The 20,523-nt window shown below is 45.3% G+C and overlaps 1 protein-coding gene across 4 annotated transcripts in view; it reads left to right on the forward strand.

The window, feature by feature from the left end:
• Window positions 1-9,273: 9,273 nt before the first annotated feature.
• The window catches only part of LOC8035216 (DNA-binding protein RFX2), a 43,264-nt gene continuing 32,014 nt past the window's right edge, over window positions 9,274-20,523 (forward strand). For 2 of the 4 annotated variants that reach the window (XM_042289366.1, XM_029975055.4), the window contains exons 1-5: window positions 9,281-9,358; window positions 13,504-13,662; window positions 15,868-15,991; window positions 17,384-17,513; window positions 18,810-18,915. In XM_042289366.1, coding sequence (XP_042145300.1) covers window positions 13,522-13,662; window positions 15,868-15,991; window positions 17,384-17,513; window positions 18,810-18,915 — 501 coding nt within the window. In that variant the 5' untranslated portion in view covers window positions 9,281-9,358; window positions 13,504-13,521. Of the gene's footprint in view, window positions 9,359-13,503; window positions 13,663-15,867; window positions 15,992-17,383; window positions 17,514-18,809; window positions 18,916-20,523 lie in introns of all 4 variants that reach the window. The other 2 variants (XM_029975056.4, XM_029975054.4) reach the window with 2 other exon arrangements.

Raw genomic sequence — 20,523 nt, forward strand, 5'->3', positions numbered from 1 at the left:
GCGGATCGCCGAAATGGAAAAGGTGGAGCGGCAGAAAACGAACGAGAGGAGAGCCACGTGACTGGCGCCCCGCTGCGGCGAGACGCCGAAACACAATTCTCCCGAGTGAACAAGTTTGTTTCGGGTCCTCGCCGCTGCAAAAGCTGTGCGCTGACGTCCAGGTTCCCCGAGAAATGGCTCTTTGATACTCCGTGCTACCAGATCCTCGCGCTCCAGATCTGCGACCGGGCACTCTATGGCTCCGTCGTTGAACTGCCAGGCTTTGTGAGTATAGAGGAGGCTATGTCTTAATACATTGTAGGTAAAAGAAAAAAAAAAAACAGACTGCCAGACGCTATCTGAGACGTGTTTCTTTCTCGGGTCCTGTCAGATTGTTCATACAAAACCTCTCTGCAGACGTGTTCGAAGCATGCGTATGCATGAAGGTAAGTCGGTATTTTAGATCGCCCTCACTCACCCTCACAGCCCCACTCACCTCAGCCCCTCACTCACCCTCACCCCCACAGCTACACTCACCCTCAGCCCCTCACTCACCCTCATCCTCACAGTCACACTCACCTTCAGCCAGGCACGTACCAGGATTTTGTTACAGGAGGAGGAGGGGGGGGGGGGGGGGGGGGGGGGGCCGCCCATGACAAAATGCTTTATGAGGGGGCGGGGGAGCGGGTGTCCCAGCAAAATAGAAGATTCCGGGGGGGGGGGGGCCATGCCCCCCCCCCCCCCCTGGCTACGTGCCTGCGTACAGCCCTTCACTCACTCTCACGCCTCTCACGCTCCTCACGCACTCACCGCCCTCACGGCCCTTACTCACTCCTACTCCTACGCACTCACCGTCCCCACGACCCTCACGGCCCTGATGAATTTTCTTGGTTCAGAAACTCACTCCTCCTCACCTCACCTGTGAAGATGAGGGTGAGTGAGGTTGAGTGAGGGCCTTTATGAGTGAGGTTTGCCGAAGTATGGTCAGCACTGTGGCGGCGGCTCATTTCAGCGCGCTGGTCGTCCACTTCAAGTTGCTCGCTGAACGCACGCTTCGTTATTTTGTTTCGTCTCATTTATCCCGAACAGCTTCGGGATGAAATGCCCTTCCCCACAAGATGCTGCGATCCTGTGTACATGGACCTTAATTTAAGGGGGGGAAAAGTAATTACTCATCTATCAGAATCAATGCTTGTAACATCGTTGATAAGTGTATATATATATATATATATATATATATATATATATATATTTTTTTTTACCCACATTTTATATGATACCATCTGAAGGGAATTTCGGAGACAATAAAGTGAAAGGAAGTGAAACCTTCCCTCTTTTACGTGTCTGTGTATTGTTTCTAATATTTATTTCGTCACCTTTTCTTCCTTCTTTCGTGTCGAGGAAATCAGCGAAATTCCCGTTCACACGCTTGCGTTTCCTTACGACAGACTTCTTCTGATCACTTGCGTCGAGGAAGCACAAAGACAAGCTAGCACCATCTATGAGGTGATGCTGGAACCGCGTTTTAGAAGAGCTAAGGTTTTGCGGTATTTCCCATATCAAATGCACGTACTATCTGTTCAAAATGATCGTTTATAACATTTTCAAAAACTTTTAACCCCCCCCCCCCCCGCCCCTCCCCCCAAAAGAAAAGCAAAACAACTAGATAAAAAAAAGCACACACTCGAATGCCCAGTGTTCCACGGCTACCCATAGGTTAACGATAATAATCTCTGAAAAGGGGAAACAAGGGGGACAAAGGACAAATAAAAATCTTCAAACCTCCAGGGATTATTATTGTTGTGAGAATCGTTATGATAATTACATCATAATAACCTATCGGTCATAATGATAATGCAATTAATGCAAAGGTGCAAGCGAGCTGGACAAGAATAACGATAATAATCCCTGGAGAGGGGGAACAAGGGGGACAAAGGACCAACACAAATCTCCAAATGAACTTCATTATCATCATAACAGATACGTTATTATGATAATGCAATTAATGCAAAGGTGCAAGCGAGCTGGACAAGAATAACGATAATAATCCCTGGAGAGGGGGAACAAGGGGGACAAAGGACCAACACAAATCTCCAAATGAACTTCATTATCATCATAACAGATACGTTATTATGATAATGCAATTAATGCAAAGGTGCAAGCGAGCTGGACAAGAATGACAGTAATGATCCCTGGAGAAGGGGAACCTTGCTTGGACAAAGGACAAACACGAATATCCTAACACAGCTAGATGACTGGTGTGTGACCGAAAAAAAATCCGCCTGGTCCTGGTATCGAAACCTGAGACCTCTCCATTACAGGTGGAGCGCTCTACCAACTGAGCTAACCAGGAGTTAGACGTCAGTAGAGCAGCCAGGTTTTATCAGCTGCCACCAGTCTAACACCAACAAGGATGAACGGCCTGCATTTTAAGGTGATTATGATAGGTGCAAGCGAGCTGGACAAGAATAACGATAATGATCCCTGGAGAAGGGAAACAAGGAGGACAAAGGGTAAGGTCCTAAGAAGTCGGAAGTGTGTGACGGTGCCCGCACGCACCTTTATCCCGTATAATAAAAGCCAACTGTCTTTTTTTTTTTTTTCCTTTTTTTTTTCGGGTGCATCTTTACTTTGTCGTAGTGGACATGAAGCGACATCTGTCGGCAACTTGTTCAAACAGGGTTCAACGATCGTGGCCTCCGAGATCCAGCGCGCTCGGAGGCCATCTGAGGCCACGCAAGCATGTGGAGCAAAACTGCTCTTTTCTCGATAGCCCAGTAGAAACGTACAACTAAGTCTAACAAATGAGCAGTGTTGGCTAAAGTACATCTAAAAAGTACTTGAAGTAAAGTACATAAAAAATAAAAAGTTATGTAGACTAAAAAAAAATCTGGTCGTAATTTTTTCTTTGCTTGTCCATATTCTGCATCTTAAAACGCTTTTTTTTATAAAAAGTGCAAGTACTTTTTAAGACAATCTTTTAAAATTCCTTTTCATTTCCCTATTGTGTTTTTTTTAACTGGTATGCATTGCCACAGCTGTTATCGGGGGTACATCAGTTATTAGCGGAAATGGCGGCAAATATTGGATAAAGTCAAGTGGCAAGGGAGTTGTTTTACTCTCGCTGATGAAGTATTTGACACAAACAACTTATAAGGCTCATATTTGTATCTGTCTTATAGCCACCATTACTTTACTCAGAGAAATGGCCAGATGACGTGTCAAAAGACGACTGCGCGTTTTCACATAACGATACGTCTTTTTTTTTTTTTTTTTTTATTGGAGAATGTATTTTAAAGGTGGGAGTTGTACTTTCCCCGAAAAGCACCAGAAAAATACTTTAAAGGGATACTACAACGAAATTTCAGCGTTCATTTTTTGGTTTATATGTATTCAAAGGGGAAGTATCACATCGAACACACCAATATCTTGTTAAAAAAGTCACGAAAATGAATTTTAAAACGAATTAAACGATTAGCAAAGAGCACCTGGTGGATGTCGCTAACGCCTCGCTTGTAATGCCCTTCTAGGAACCTTGACAGCTAGTGACGGTAACTGTCTCGCCTCCGGCCACGACGAGAAAAGAGGGGAAGGAGGAACTCCCCTCTTCCCGAGAATCCCTTTTGTGTGTCGCAGAAGCCGCTATTGTCCCCCTACAAGATTACAGAAGAATAACCCGTCACTTAAAATTCGTACAAAAGCAGCCACTTCGGTGACTGGAACGACTAGGCCATCCTCTCGACGTCAGCCTCGCCGTAGCTTTGCTCGTCCCGAGACGAACTACGTCACGATTGCGTTGGATGTCACGTGCTCTAAGCTGGGCCTTCTCCGAGCGCTTGCCAGAGTGGGCCGTTTATAACGAAAAATACAGCCACCAGGCTCAAAATACAAACGTGCGATTGTCATTTACGGATATTGTGGATCATATTCAAACTATTTTGAACACGATGGGTATATTTCAAATTTCGTTGAAGTACCCCTTTAAACGTTCCACGACAAACACACACTTACATGCGCACAAATACAAAAATATCTAGGATGTGTATACGTGAAGAAACGGACTTGTGAAACTGTTCAATCTATTTAAAACGTACTCTACAAAAAAAAAATTTAGAAAAATCTAATAAATGCGACGTAAACACGACTGGCGGCATCGAAAGGCCTAACGGGAGTTCATCAGACGCCGAATAATTTACGCGAAGTCGCAATATGCAGCACATATTGCGACTTTTAAGATACATTGTTATATCAATGTATCTTAATGTAATCCCACTATTAGTATTTGATTGTTTTTGTTCCTATGTTTCTGTACGTTGTGCTGCTGACTGTACAGGGGGATGGAGCCCTGTCAGGCGATTTAAATCGCCTTTTGCCCCATCCTCCTAGACACTTGTCTGAATAAAGAATATTATTATTATTATTATTATTATTATTATTATTATTATTATTATTATTACATGTCGGATATACAAGATACGGCGACGAGGCTTTTGGCACCAAGGCGCAGCTAGTTCGTGCGTGTGTTTCGAGAACAAAGACCGTCACGTCCTAACTTGACTAAATCAACACCTTACAAGCGTAGATATATTTATTTTATGTGGGCTAAACTTTCGCAACTTGGGAGTTTCGGTTAGACAAAACAAGGAACGGGTAAACAACAAATCATAAAGGAACTCACAGACGGCTAAAGCGATCACACGAAACAATAGGAGCAACTTTTTAATATCGTGATGTTTTTGACGCGAAACGTTATTTGGCTCACTGCGTCTCATAACCTACGATGGACTAAAGCCCAATGCTACAGGCCGCCAATCCAATCACGAGCCTGTCGTAGGCCACGTGATATATTTGCTCCGTCGTACGTATCAGTGCGCCAAGACGCGTCATGCGGAGGCGAGTTTTTCGCCTGCTTATCGAGCCCTCTCGGAGGCTCCGTCCGCTTGCTACGACTGAAGACTACAAAAGGGAGCCTTCTTAAATTCCGCCTGAAAGCAACCTGATGGAGAAAGCCCGGGATTTTGTGATTTCCTTACCACCCCCTAGGGGGTGTGCGTACACCCCCCCCCCCCCCCCCCCCCTTTGTTTTCTCACTCCTCTATTCTCAATGCCCCCCCTAATTTCAATTCCTGGGGAAACCTCTGCCGGGATCAGAATTAGTGGCCATTAAGAAATGAAGCAGAGCCGGATCCAGTGTGATTGGATGGATTGCTATGGGTAAGTCAAAACTACACTTGGCTAGCGAAACCTTTATGTCAGTGTTGCCTGCGCGCCCTCCAACTTCTCCAAACATTTGACATGTTACAAAATATGTCACGAACGCATATGAACTTAACATTAAACTACTTCACCAATATAAAATATCGCGCCGTACAACAGAGAACCGTATATGCGTAAGATTAGTGCTCTTCGTACTCCGCGTATCGGAATTTCTCTCGCGCACTCTCTTGCAATGCGGATGCAAGCTTTCTGAGGTAGTGCTCCGCCCACCAGCCTTCGGGCCCTAGGCCATCGTAGGGTGCGTGAAGCCGCATTTCATGAAGCCGTGGCCAATGGACGTCTCATAATGCAACGCGCGCAGTGTTGCATCAAGGGTAGGGCTTCGTGTTTTCGGAGTTTCTTTTTGGTCGAATTCGGAGGGTGTTTTTCGGAGTTTATTTTTGTTTGATTCCCAATTCTCCGAAAATCGGAGTTTAATTTTGCAGTGTTTCCTATTCTTATTAAAAAACGAAAGACGTTTACAATCCCCTAGAACGTCGAAATAGAGCGCAGCTCTTGAGAAGGAGGAGGGGAAGGCACGGAGAGGAGGCTATGCCCCTCCTCCTCATCCGTACCTTCCCCTCCTCCTCCCATTTAGCGGGAAATTTTCGCTAAATTTACCGCTAAATTCCGCGAAAAAAATTCCCCGCTAGATTTAGCGGGACTGTTTCCCGCTAAATTTAGCTTGACATTTTTTTCCGCTAAATTTAACGGGGAAAAATTTCCACTAAATTTGTGGGGAATTTTTTCCGCTAAATTTAGCGAGAAATTTTTTTCCCCTAAATTTATCGGGGAATTTTTCCCGCTAAATGTTGTGTGGTGTGGAGGTCACAGACGTCCACACCAATTCAGCTTCCCCTGTGAATTTAGCGGGGAGGTTGAATCGGTGTCTAAGTTTGTGACGTCCCATAATGCAACGCGCGCGGTGTTGCATTATGGGCGTCTTTAAAGGGACAATGACAGGGAATTTAAGATGGCCAAGTTTTTTAACTGTACACGACGTATGAGAGCCCAACTACCCAGAACAAAATTCACGGCGCGAAATTCGGTTTCTTTCCGCCCGAAAACCGCCGATCGAGAACTGGCCGGTTTGAGTCGCGCTCACTCTCTTCTTTGTGGTCACGTGCCGATTTCTATGGTTTAGATTTAGACACAACCACCAAAGATACTCGAAGTCGTGGGTCATCGAAAGCACACATTCAATACTAGAAATAGACAAAAAAATATTATACCCATTTCTTTGTAGCTTCTAAAAAACAGCAAACACGTTGATTGAAAAATAAAAATGAAAGCCGTTTACAATTCCCTGTAACGCCGGTTAGAGCGCAGCTCTTGAGGAGGAAGATTGAAGCGTACTGAGGGATAGGTGACTCCTTGAGGTCACGTGACCTGGGTGGGTCACGTGACCTCGGGGGGGTCACGTGACCTCGCGGGTACGCTGACGGCGACGCCGCTCAAGCTGGAAACGGGCCCCTAAGAGCTGCGCTCTAAAAAAAAGTTGCGCAGTCACGTGACTTTTGCTAGCTTTCTCAGGGGTATCGGTGGCCGAGTGGTCTAGCGCACACCAGCTCGGAGCACGTGGAGCGAAAGCGCGCGCTGCAGAACCCAGGGATCCTGGGCTCCATCCCCACTCCTGCCCGTTTCGATAAGCATCGTACCGGCGTGCGGCCGTGTATCACTACTGCGTCGTACTGCAGCGGGAAACAATGTGGCCATGTTCTGGCAGACTAACCTCCTGCTGTATAAACAACTAACAACTAGATAACAGAAAGTATAAAACAGAGACAGGACGAAACACAGACGAGTACATTGAAAAAACGTACTCGTCTGTGTTTTATATATATATATAAGTTTTTTTTGTGTTAGTGTTACTTTAAGCGTGAGCTAAACCCGGTTAAACCAATCATGCTGTTTTCACGCGCACTAAATGCACCGTATAACGGCGCCCCCCCCCCCCCCCCCCTTTTTTTTTTTTTTTTGGAAAGAGATTGGTTTAGTTTTGGTGATAGCGACCGGTACACAAACACGACGAGCGCCGCGACGATGGACTTTCGGCACTGTTCTCTGTGGCAAACTACGGGCGTTCGTTGCAAGACCGAATTTCGCGTGCGTATTTTACGCGTACTCATCGGTGAAAGATGCACGCACAATTTATTCATAAAGGTGCCTTGAACACGTATACGAAGCATTTAAAATGCTTTCGCTTTCAGGGCATCCTTTTGAACTGTATCGACCGGTTAGAAACTTAAATTAAATAAACGAAAAAGAAAACAAGGAAAAAAAAAACAGCAAAAAACGAGGACAACAAAAAAGTTAGGAAGGAGGAGCGAAAAATAAAAAAAAAAGTACCGTTTAGGGTCTCTTCCTCCAGCTTGCAGAATGCCTCCTCCAGAGCAAGGTAGCGTTCGTGCGGTGAGGATGGCAAAATAAAATCCACTTTCCTGTAATAAATAAATAAATAAATAAATAAATAAATAAAAGAAAAAAAATAAAGAGGAATTTGTAACGAAACCAATGAGATGCCTCGTTATTTTTGGTTTGTTTTGTTTGTAATAAACGAGATACATATTACATGCCTTGGTGAGATCTTGGACGGCGTTGGCAAATCCTCTGGACGACTTAGCTCTTCTAGGATCCTGGGGACACATTCTGCAGCCGCCTTCAGAGCTTCGTTGTCTGGCGGAACTAGTTTAACAAGAAAAAGAAATGAGATAGAGAAAAAAAGAAAAAGAAATCAATCGGAAAGAGCGCGGTGATAATATAGATTTATATATGACATTGAGAACGAACAAGAAACAACACAGGTGAGGATGTGTTGTCATTCCCTTGTTTATTCTTTCCGGGAATCGTACACGCTCTAAATAAATATTTAAAAAAATTTGTTTCGCATGTTCTCATACTGTACTGCCATTTGCTCTGTGAAAATGTCAAGGAGAGCAATATTTTCATTGTGGACCAACAAACTAAAGGGGAAAAATATAAGAAAAAAGGAAGAACATTCTTGTGAGCTATGAAACGTTCTACATAAGAACAAAAACAAATTCTTTTTTTATTTGTCTTTTTTTAAGGGGGGGGGGGGGGTGAAGGGGGGATCGTGAAATGTTTAATTACTTGCAAGAACGCTTGTTCATTTTTCCTTCAAAAAGGCTTAAAGCTGTAGTTGAAAAGGTTCGTTTTTATTTGTAACTTTTGATCGAGGTGAGTGTTTACTTGAATATTCTCACGAATGTCTGACTTACAGAGAAAAATGGGACCGTCCGTTGGTAATAAATCGGGCTCTGCCGGCACAATCGTCAAAGGACTTCCCGCATAGTTCACGAGGTACGCCGAACGCACGTCGTTCAGGCGTTTGTCCGAAGCCTGGAATCAAAGGAGACGAATTTTGGGAGAACACAGTCACGTGAAAACTGGATAAACGGTATCGTTCGACTTTCTTTGGGCCTAAATATTTACCTCGCGCAAGAAATCAACGCCGTGAAACTTGAAAACGCCTCCATATCCTGGCATCATCTGCAACCGGCCGGGCGTGACCGCAATGTCGTCTGCTTCATATGCTTTCGGTGGCGTCGTAGCAACGATAGCAACGAAACAAATAAAAAAAGCGAAAAAGAGAAAGAATTGGTTTTAGACGCAAGAATAGTGTTCTATTTTATCAGTAATTTACTGGTTAGCGTCGTGTAGTGATTATCCCGAGGTATTAGAGCAGCATTCCAAACCTTTTTATCTCTGATCGCCAGACGCGTAGCAACGGTTCAGATTTCTTTGCCTAGCAACATGGCGTCCAAAGCGTCCTTAGCTTCCCCGTCTCCAACGTGGACCGGTTTACAACCAAATCTTGCTGCGTGATCTCAAAGAGAGCAGTGTACACGCGCTTTAAAAACATACTAAGGAAAGCTACAACGAGATTTTTTTATGCTATAGTAACTAAATTTGTTAACATAAAGCGCGTAAATTTAATACATTTAAAAATAAACGCACTCTGACGAAGGTTCTCCGTTACTATGCAACCACCGCGCAGCGATACATCATCGATGTTGTGTTGCGGCAGTTGGCAACTGTTGCCCTTGGAGTCAACGCCATAACTACGGAAGCTGCAACGGCTTGGTAACCTGTCAACAAAAAGGTGAATTTGCTTGGGAGTGCCGTATTCCGCGGCGCCTTGCTGTCACAACTCAAAGTTTTGCTTCCATCCCGATCGGAGGTTCGCTGGTCGGTCCCGAACTCCTCGTCCTCCCTCGGGGACCACTGAAAATGGCGATATTTCGAGAGGCGTGCTCAAGCTGCGCGACCGTTCCTCTCAATACGCCGTTACTTCGAAACGCGGTGACACGCGGCCTGCGATACGTTTTGCTTACTGCTCGCCGGCTGCCCGATCCGTTTCCGAAGATCTCTCGCCACACGAGCGTCGTCCAGCGAGGCCGCGATCTGCGTTTAATTGGCCGTCGAATATGTTACGACACTGATATGACTGCCCGGCTCTCCTACGTGAAAATTAGTGTTTACGCCGAACATTATTTTTCTTGTTGACCGCGCTGACATGGCTATACGCTGCCACCGGTTGCCTGCAGGGCGATGCATATTTTAAATGAAACCCGTAAATTGTTTATTTTTTATTAATTTTATCAAAGGCTTAGTCATCAGTGAGCTAGTTAAGGAAAGGGGGGGAAGGAGGGGAGGAGGAGGGAGGGAGGTTTTGGGCCTGGTCTGGTTTTGGCAGATTCACACAGTTCAGAGTCCGTTCATGGAGTGCCGTGTGCACTAAAAGATCACTGTAACTTCAGTTCTGTGTGAATCGCCGGGGCCTTCTGTTCAATGACTCGTCATTTAGATAATTGGAGCAAGTGGACATACTGCCACCTGAAATGAGACCATAAACAAGCTAATTAAATAAAACAAGGTCGTTGTTCGGTTTTGGGGAGGGTGGAGGGGAGGCGAGAGGGTAGGGGGGGCGGATTCATATTGATTTTACTTGTCGTAAACTTTAAAATGCTTTTGTAACAGATGCTGCCGAGTTTGATGTGAGTTATTATAATATTTCTTAGATGCACTGACACCCTTTTTGTGTTTACCATCTCACCGTGGTCCGTATTGTTGACTGCATTACTGACTCGTGATCGAACAACTGCATGTAATATTCGGCAGTCATGTTCTATTTAATGGCCACTCATTTATACCACGACAGGGACGGAGAATATGGTTTGCATTTACTGATTTCAGTTTTTTTAGTTTGATCGCTTGCCATACAGATAAGGCCTTTTCGGCTCTGAAGGCTCCTTTAAAACTCAGTACTGTAGTTTCGATTCTGTCACCTCCGGAGGTTTGCACGAAGTGCACAAATGTATCATATTTTACGATGGTTTTATAAAAATAACTTGAAACTCCAGGTGCACTAGACCCTGCAGTTATATTTGGCATGCCTGCACGACCCCATTAAAATCTTTCACAGATATGAGGATGTCACCATGTGACACGCAACATGATAACCTACTTTTCTGAGCGACGAAGCATTAAATCGGTACCTCTAATAGAACAGAGGCCTATTGCATAGAAGGCACCATGTAACCCAGATTCATTTTGCACTTTTAGTTCTTTCATGTGACATGGCAGATGTCCGTAATGTATTTGGCACATTAGCCTCCAGACTTTATTTTTCAGTGTGTTCCATTAAACTTCTTTTACTCGTTCTATGGAATGGTTTTGTTTGTTTGTTTATTGGTGTTGCTTAACTTTTAGCTCCTAACGACATTGTTGGGGAGGAGTAAGCTATAAGCAAAAGTTGCAGTTTTGCCGGAAGCTTTGTTGACATCTAAAGCAAATAAAAAAAAGATACTTTTTATGCTTACATTAGGAATGCTTCTCAAATGGTGCAAATGTCTCCTCTAGGCCTGCTTGAAACGGGACAACTTTCCCCGTAATTTCAGTGTTGCTGGCAAGTTGTTCCCCAGCTTTCCCTAGATTCTGGCGCTGCGACACAAATCGCTCGGATCATGTCTGGCTCGAAACGAGGGGAGGAAGTGGCCGAGTGGGCTAACGCGTCTCAGCTCGGAGCGTGTAGCGAAAGCTTGCTCTGGGAACCTCCTGAATTCGATCCCCGCCGCCCCCGCCCGTTTCGATCTGGATGAGTTTCGTACCGGCACGCGTTCGTGTGATGACTACTGCGTGATGCACGTTAAAAACCCCAGGTTAGCGGTTGTACTGCACTGGCTAAATTTCTCATCTACAGCTAAGAGACCGATTACCCGTTGAGGCGCATCTCCATCAAGGCTGTATAAACATAAAGGGCAAACCAATTTTTTTTTACTCGAAACGGCCGAGTAACTTTGACAACTTGGACACGTTTGAAGCGGCAGCAGCTAATCAGGGACGCAATATTTTTATGTGACACCCCTGTGGCGCTGATGATGACAGTTAAAGCCTTGATTCTGGTTGGTTCTGATTTGAAATGGGTCATGTTTGGGAATAAAGCATTTCAGAAAGATTAGTTTGTATTCTCAATGCCATTTAAAGATATAAAAACATGTTTTTAAGTGTGTGTCTAAATAGTGCAAAAAATTAAAATTCATTGATGATGATGGAAGAGTGTAGCAATTTGGTGGCTGCGTGGGAACGCGGGCAGCCCATGTTGCTGGTGTCACGACGTCGAGTTTCTGGGAGAAATTACTTCGTCTGTAGCGGGCTTTACAGTGGCCATAATATATGCTATGTTAAAAGAAAAGAAAAACATCAATCAAGGAGGTGCAGTCAAATAGACCTCTGGTCTCTATCATCGCACTGAAGTGCACTTTTCTGCAAACCAGAAAACTTTAAAAGAAAAGGGAAGCTAATCAGACCACTCTTTTTGTGGTTTAATCTGAGGAGAGTTGAGGGCATACATACTGGGTAAAGTTGAGGGGGGGAGAGGGGGGTTTCACTTGTCAACAAAGCAAACTCGTCGGAGGTCATCAAATGCTCTGTCGGACTCAACTGGAGACGCCGGTTGGTTAACCTCGAAAGGATGATTGCCGCGAGCAACACAACAAAATAAACTTTGACGCAGATTTTTCACTTTTCCCTCCCCGTTAAAAGCGGAAGAAACATGCGGTCGCCAAGCACGATTGTCAATGCGGCAGTGCGTCTGTCCTGTCTTTGGCAAAAAAAGAAGAGTTTTAATTGATGGACAAAGAGTGTGTTGGTGTGGTTCAACATTGAAGAAAGAACAAACGTCTAGGACAAAAACAACACAAGATGTGCTTGTGTTGTCTTTGTCCTACATGTTTATTCTTCCTTCAATTTAGAGTTAGGCTTTCCAGAACGAAATTCGAGGCCCGCCGTTTCTCCCTTTAAAGGGATGGTGAACCGAAATTGGGATTTAAAAAAAAACAATGCTGGAGATGTAGGCGGGACGCTACAATCCCTACAACACTACTAGTAAGGCGATATCTGAAATGGGCGGCCGTATTTTTGGAAAAAGAAGTCGAGATTGAACCAGTCCGACGAGGCACGTGACGTCAATATACCTAGTTTCCTCCTCTCTTCGCTTCGCTCCCTCAAGGCCGCAAGGTGGAGAAGACGCGAGGCTGTTCCCTCTCTTTCTTAAAGAAACGGGACGTCAACATTCCTGTCAAATGCGCCTCTTTTTTTTTTAAAATACGGTCATCCGTTCGAGATATCACTGTATGAGAGATGTTTTGGTGTTTGTAGCATCCTGTTGCACGCTTTTGCCACGTGTTTTGGGGAATCCAGATTTTGGTTCAGCATCCCTTTAACAAGGGTGCGGATGCCACATTTAACTTCAACGAGCTTGTTTCTGGTGCGGGGCCTGGAGAGCGTCTCCGACTGGTGTCTTTGGTGCCCCGTTCCGCCCACGCTTCGAAAGCAGTCCCGAAGTGGCCACAGATGGCGTTGCAAAAGCCGGAGTGTCGTGCTATCAGATGTCGCATAGGTTGGGCACAGAGGTTCCAGAAAGAAGCACGAAAGAATGCAAACATCGTCGCGGCGTCCCAACTCCTGGCCGCCAAAGCTTCTGTGGTCTGTCAAGTGGGAGAGAAACCTGCAGCAGAACAGGCGTCTGCCACATCCAGCATCGTTGCCACGACACTGCTGGGATCTCGGCTGGCTGCATCGCGACACTTTCACGACGTCGTTGGGCGGAAGTTGAACGTCGTTGGGCGGAAGTTGAGGCACTTCTTTTTTGGACGCAGTAAACACGCCAGTTGGGGACTTGTTCCAGATGCCGTAGTTTTGTGGTGCCAACCTCCGACCCTCTCGGTGTCTCTGGTGTCCTTGCAGGGACTGGGCGTTGGTTCGATGGAAGCGCAGGGCTTCATGCCTGACATGCAGCCACTGAACCCCGGACGTGTCCAGCAGAACTCTCCCGTCCACCAGGCATCCCAGCAGCAGGCCATGCAGTCCCCCGTCTCCCAGTCCTCCCAGGTCACCCAGGCACAGGTACGCCTCATTAAGCCACTGGCGTCTCGTGCTGCGGACCACCTCTGGCATTTTAAGAAGCGTCTGATGCCCCGATGCATCGGGAGGACGGTTCCACGGGCAGAGGATTCTTTAGAGGGCAACTCTGGTCGGAGACGAAACCAAAATAAATGGCTGGTATTGCTTTTGTGGCACGTAATATGATCACTGCCGAAATATTACGTCAAAGTGAAGCCGCATACTCCACTAAAACCGATTTTAAAGATGCAACCAGCTGTTTTTTAGCGGGCGGCAAGCGAATAACCTTTTAGTTGAGGAAGGCTGGCACAGCACCCTTGTGACGTCACATCGCAGTAGAGCTGCGTTTAATTAGTTGTACCGCGTACCGCAGCACCACGGTGACGTTACGTCGCAGTGTTGCAATCCATCCAACAGATAGCTTTGGTTTTGCCGTAGATGCCCGAAACAAAAATTTGAGTCGTGATATTTAGAAAACTGCGCACAGTGAAAAAAAGATTATACCTTGTAATTCGGGGACACTGCCTGAGCTGAAAACTGTCGTAATCTCAAATTAAAAAATATTGACTAGAGTTGCGTTTTAAGAAACGAGACAATTTCAATCTGCTAAAGTATGGTGTTAAGACTCCACCCAATTATTGTCGCGCTTTAGACTCGCACATTTGTCTAGAAGGGCAAAGATAAGGTCGAACTGATACTGGACGTAACGTTGGGGGCTCAGAAAGCCACTTGCGTTGTTTCCGCTCCCTCTAACTATGCGTTCAAAAAAATTTTATTTTAGTTCACTGAATTCTTGATGTCTCTGTGTTTAAAAATCGTGCCTACACAATACCTTGTCGTCGTCGCACGTGGCCGAGGAAAACAAAAAGTGGGGAAAATCCCGAACAGCTTATTCTCGACCGAAGTTTTTGTTGAGGAAGGAAGCTCCTATCCTGAGTCGGAAATATTGTTCCTTGAATGTTGGGCCCGAATAGGTCGTGTTCATGTAAAAATCTTGAGCTATTCCTTGCACTTTCCAAATTGTCTGTTCCGACATTTCGAGTGTCAGTTGGCCTTACACAAACTTGAGAATACATTCTTTCTCGCAAGTCACTATCCGAATATAGCCACGTGTAGATTTGATAAAAAAAAAGAAGAATGTTGTTATCTTTACGCACTTGCTTGTACTTTGTGACTGAACACTTGCATCTTAGTATATTGAAGCACTATCTCTGTTGCGGTTTTTCTTTTTTCTGTGCACGCTTTTTAATCGGGTGAATCAACCATGAAACAACAATACACGCGGAGGGAACTTCGTATGTTTCGTATTTTGATTAGCGCCACTAATCTGCACTGCACATGTTTCGTATTTTGACTTGCGCCACTACTCCGGCGTCGTTTCAACGGTGGAGGCAAAATTTACTGCTGTTTGCGCAGGGCTTGTTTCTGGTTTGCCGGGTACGAACTGAAATATATCGAAGGAGTCCGTAAACCCAGCGCAGCCGTCAACGAGCCAGCAATGTGCTAGTGGTACCAAGGATAGGGATGTTAATGAGAACAAAGAACTAGCATGGCCGGCGTACAGAAAGTATTTTCCTGGGGTGAAGGTGGTTGCTAACTATTTGACCGCACTATGCAAACTTTGCAACAAGGAGTACTCCGACAACAAGTCTTCGTGTTCAAATCTGAGAAAATACATCCAGTTGAATTTTGGTTTTTATTCTTTTCATAATATTGACTAATTTTCCAGCTAAATTATTAAGTTTGAATTAACCGCTATGGTGAAAGTCCAACTGATTCGTGTCTATATTTTTTCCTTCAAACGCTAGTTTTTCCTTAATTTTTGTGTTATAGAAAAGTAACTGAAAAGTAACGTCGTTACTTTTTGAAAGTAACTGTAATGAGTTACTTTTTTGTTGCGGTAACTGTAACGGTAACTTCGCTACTTTTTTCTGAAAGTAACTGTAACAACTGTAACTGTAACTCGCCATTTTATTATTAATATATTGTTATTATTAGTATTATTATTATTATGATTGATGGTTTTCTCCTCTCCACTCACCTCCTTCCTTCAGCATTCGCTCTGCTAGAGAGGAAAGGGTGGAGGGCTTTGATTGGGAGGGTCTTGTCCCGCTTTCAGTTTCTTAATTAATCTACGACAGATTGTTAGCGAATTGAAGGTACGGTCATTCCTCCCTGACCGACGCCGGCCACTTTCCCTCTCGACAGGTGGTTGTGGCAGCCGCCAACCAGCAGGTGGTGCCTTCCTCGTCGCCCGCCGAAACGAGTCCCCAGACGACCGTGGTGCAGGTGTCGTCGTCGAACGGGGCGCCCCAGTTTATCGCCGTCGCTGGTGAGGAACCACCTTTTTTTTTTTTCTCCAGCTTTCCGACGGATTTAGGCCCTTTTGGGGGCCGACGCCTTAACCTATAGTATGCTAACTCTTTTTTAATGTGTTTGAATTAGTGCTCTGGAACGTGCACTGACCTTGGACTGGTTTGGAGCGCACACATTCAAAGTGTGCAACGTCGCCACGGGTTGGTCACACCTCTAGCAACTGAAGATCGCCAGCGACGTATCCCCTTCGTCGATTTCGGAGCCGCTCAGAGGGGGAACAGCGGGTCTGGGGCGCATGTGGAAATGGACATTCAAAACAAACTACCAAATAACTGGAAGGGGACAGAGCATTAGTGATAGCACTGCTATTTGCTGGAAAGCACACAAAACAAGCTCTGAAACCCAAACACGAGTCACACTTGTGATTAGTAGCCAAGATGTTAATTGGCAAGTGCCACAGCTTGTTCCGTAAACGTTTGGTGGGATAGATGCTGCATTCGTATGGCCGAAACAACCCTCCATCACTTTGGAAAATTTTCTTCGATTGTTTTAGGGGCAGGGAATCAACTGTTTTTGTGCATTAAAGTAGTGAAATTTAAATCTGGAAATCATTTCAATCTCTTCTTGAAGTGTGTATCACCTCCCAGATTCAGTTACATCTTTGCTACGCAAAGTTACCAACATGCGCCGCCATAGAATGCACATACCTATTTTTTTTGGATTTTGGGTCATATCAAAAACACTATTGTGGGGCACATTGCTTTTTCTTCAATGGAGGTATGAAAATTTGTGAAGTCTTGTTTTCTAACAAGTACAAATATTTGGCCCAGGAAAGAAAAAGCGGCAGGCCAAAAATCATTTGCTCGTTTTTAATGTTAATCCAAAAATTGTTTTTCTCGACAGAAGGGACTATTTGTTACGTTTCCTGTTCCAGTGAAACAAAGTCTGATAGAATTGTTTGCTTCGTGTCGGTTACCAGCATTCGCAAGAACGGGCGCAACCATTATAGTTTCACTCTGCACTAAAACTGACTTCAGCGATCGCAAGGGCCACATTGATTTCGAGTGCATCTTTGTTTCGTCAACCGGTTTCACTCTTTCTCTCGCGTAACTTACTCTCAACAAACAGTGCCACGTAACACGGTCTCGTCTTACCAGGAACCCATGTACAAATTGTACCCCGTCAGCCCACCCCGAAACGAAGCCTTTCCTCCCGTAACTTCGTATTCTCACAGTGGTTCGTTGCAGTCTGGCTCGCAATTCGTCGTTCCAGATGTGCGAAACCCGCAGTTTCGAGTCGTCCTATCGTACCTAGCCCACGACCCCGCAGCCGTCCGGGCAGCCTCGTCCACTTTGGGCAGTGCCGTTCCGTACCGCTTCTAACGCCTTCGGTCGGGACTTTGTTGCAGTTGCGGACCCGGACAGTCAGACGGGGGGCACCGTCACCTTGCAGCCGACGCCCACGGTGCACCCGACGTACGTCCAGTACGTCGACGGCACGGGCGACCCCAACCTCTACACCACGACGAATGGACAGATGTGAGTAGGACACCACAGAGTGCTCGCCGAATATGAAACAAAACAGTTGCAGTTGTAGTTATACTAAGGTGCCTGCGTGCGTCTTCGACTGAAGCGTTTACCGTTCCCTAAAAATTGGTTCCTCAATTCCCGCCCGATGACGTGGTAAAAGTGTCGAACCACCTCTTACCTAGGAAAAAAAAACCAGATGTAGAATAAAACCCAGTAAGAAATCTGGGCACATTTATTTTCTTTGCGCAGCTTTGCACTTGCACATAATGAGACACGCACACGAGCGCCACTTAGGTTCTTCAGAACCTTCGTTTGACGATGAGTGCTTGTTGCTGTCCGCATCCCATGACGTGTCGAGATGCTGCGCCTGCGAAACCGCTTGCGTGCTGCTTTGCCCGGGAGCGATTTTCGCGCCGACGACACCCAAGCTCATGCAATCGGAAGTAGCAGTCGTCACAAGCGACCGGCAGGTGTCGGATTACCGTGCGTTTCTGCATCTGCGTCAGCTTTTCACTTGGAATGTATGTTAGACTGGTGTCTACTTCCACTCATTCTCGCTTGGGGAGCGGCAACAACGACCGCGACACAAGGAACGGAAGTCGCGTGAGAAAAATGAAAACAGCGGCGTCAAGCAGCCATAGTTGCCAGGTTTTTTTGTTTTTTTTCCGCCAGTGGCTGGTATATAAGACAGGGGTCAACTACTTCTAGTGCATTTCCGAAAACAAATTTGACCTATATTCCGGTTTGTACGGTATCTGTTGCCACTTCGGGACCACTTTTGACGTAAGGGCGGAATTGGGCGCTAAGTACACCAATCGAAGACGCGCTGCAGGCACCATTGTTATACCCTTGGTCGGCAAATAGTTGACAAGATCTAGACTCGATTTCAGCAAAATTCGGCAAAGAGCAGGCGCCAAGGTCCCCTTGAGTTGATCAGGGCAACAAAGCAAAGCATGTGACGGCTGTCTACAAGAGGAGTGCACTCGGATGGTACATTGCCCCATGCCTTGCTCCTGCGCTCTGATTGGCTCGCTGAGGCCGTTGTGTCTTTCGTCGTTTGCCAGGTCGTGGCGGAACAGAGTGCCGTAATATCTCGAGATTGCGGCACAAACAGAGGACAAGCGCAAGGCAAACATTCTTCTGTTGTGTGCACGTACCTTGCTGCCTGGAACGTGCTGTGCAAGTTGCATTCTTCTCGGGGCTCGGGCGTATTTGTAGGTTATTGAAGGACTTGCGGGGGACATTTGTTGTTGCTGGTTTGCTTTTGCAACTCGCCGACCTGGACGTGTCTGTGTCTTTGTTCAGGGCTGGGTACCCAGTCTACAGTGTGACGGACGGGGGCACCATGTACACACCGGGCAACGGCGCCTACTACAGCACCGCCAGCGGTACTGCGGTCACTTACTCTCAGGTATGGTCCTTTGCTCTTTCGTTACCTCACTTTGATTGCATCCGAGGCATGTGTGATTTCTACTATTCTGTTAGTGATGCAAAATCATTGGATGTAGAAAGGCTTTGAAAAAAGGCATTGAAGAAAAGAGCCAAAACATAGAGGCGTGGGTTACTCTAAAACCTTTTATATCCCAATCTTATGCCTATCTTTCAATCCTGTTGAATTAATTTAAGGTAGTGTTTGGTAAACCCTTAGCTACATAAAATTCTGGGAATGTGTTGGTTTGAGTCTCAAGTGCTCTGAGAAGGGCTAGCTATTGCACTTCCTGCCACCGGTCTCTGCACCCTACAAGTACTGAAGTCGGATGTCTTTTGGTGACTTGTTGCTTTGAAGCTTCTCCTTGTTTGTGCAGCTTTAGCGAATCAATGCATTTGCTAATTTTGTGCTGTGTCGCTCATTTGTTTTAGGTTGGTTTGCAAGTCGAGAGCTGTAGTTATGTCAGACATTTAATCTTGCGCCGTGCACGTGAATTGGATTTGAACGATATTACGAGGGCCGCAGTTTTGTAGCTCACAAATATGCGACTGTGCCTTAACGGCGTAAGTGAGTGCATGTGATGTTTTTTTAATGAAACTTTCCCTTTTTGTTTACTTCTCGAAGTGATGTATGCTAGCAACTGGTAAATGAAACTTTGTTTCGTGATTGCCTTGGAATTTCTTTTGCATCTGTTTTATTGTGTTTTTAGGTTATGAAGTTCTGTGTGTTTTTGCACTGCTGAACAAATGTCTGTTTCTTTGTAATACTTTATCTCTGCTTTTGTTAGTTTTGTTAGATGCCATGGCATTTGACTTTGCGTAGGCCTTCGAATTGTTGGTCGTTTGGAATTTCACACTTATTTGCTTTTGAGGTGTTGCTTTGTTGGTTTCTGTGCGAAGCTAATGCGTAAATGCTCTACAGTGCCACTGTAAATTTGTTTTTTGTGACATGCATTCAGATGTCTATATTTTTATGGACTATTTCTTGAGTATTGTCACCACTGGTAGTTCAAACCTCATACTAACCTTCCTTGCAGTCTGTGTCCATTTGAGGTTGGCTACAAAGTGTTTGAAACATTTCTTGAGCAATATATTAGATAACAAAATGCTAGATAATTGACTGCTTCACTTGAACAGTGTAATGCCTTACTTGCTCAGTGTCCTTCACTATAAAATACCGGGGAAGTGCCCACCCCACTTTCGCTGAAAACTAGATTAATCTAGTTAGGGTGCTTGTCCAGTCAAATCTGGCACTTGACAGGTAATTTGCAGAATTCCCATGTTTGGAAAATGTCAGTGGTGGGCGCTTGAACGCGGAGGGCGCTTTTGTGGTATTTTACGATATGTATATAGTGACGTCAGTGTTGTCTCTGCCATGTGAGACACTCTTAGCCTGAATCTTCGATCGACAGTTCCTCGCATTTCTCTGCGCTCAAAATATCTCCAAGTTGAACGACCAAAAATATGAATAGTATCAAGTGCATGCCCATCAGCAAAAGCTCGTGCAATATTACATTGTCTGTCCCGAGAAGAATTTGCTATACTACTTTAATGCATGCTTTTTTGCACTTTATCAGTCAGTAATTACGTA

The sequence above is a fragment of the Ixodes scapularis genome, unplaced genomic scaffold (genome assembly GCF_016920785.2).
Source record: "Ixodes scapularis isolate PalLabHiFi unplaced genomic scaffold, ASM1692078v2 PGA_scaffold12__126_contigs__length_90152505, whole genome shotgun sequence".
Classification (NCBI taxonomy): Eukaryota; Metazoa; Arthropoda; class Arachnida; order Ixodida; family Ixodidae; genus Ixodes; species Ixodes scapularis.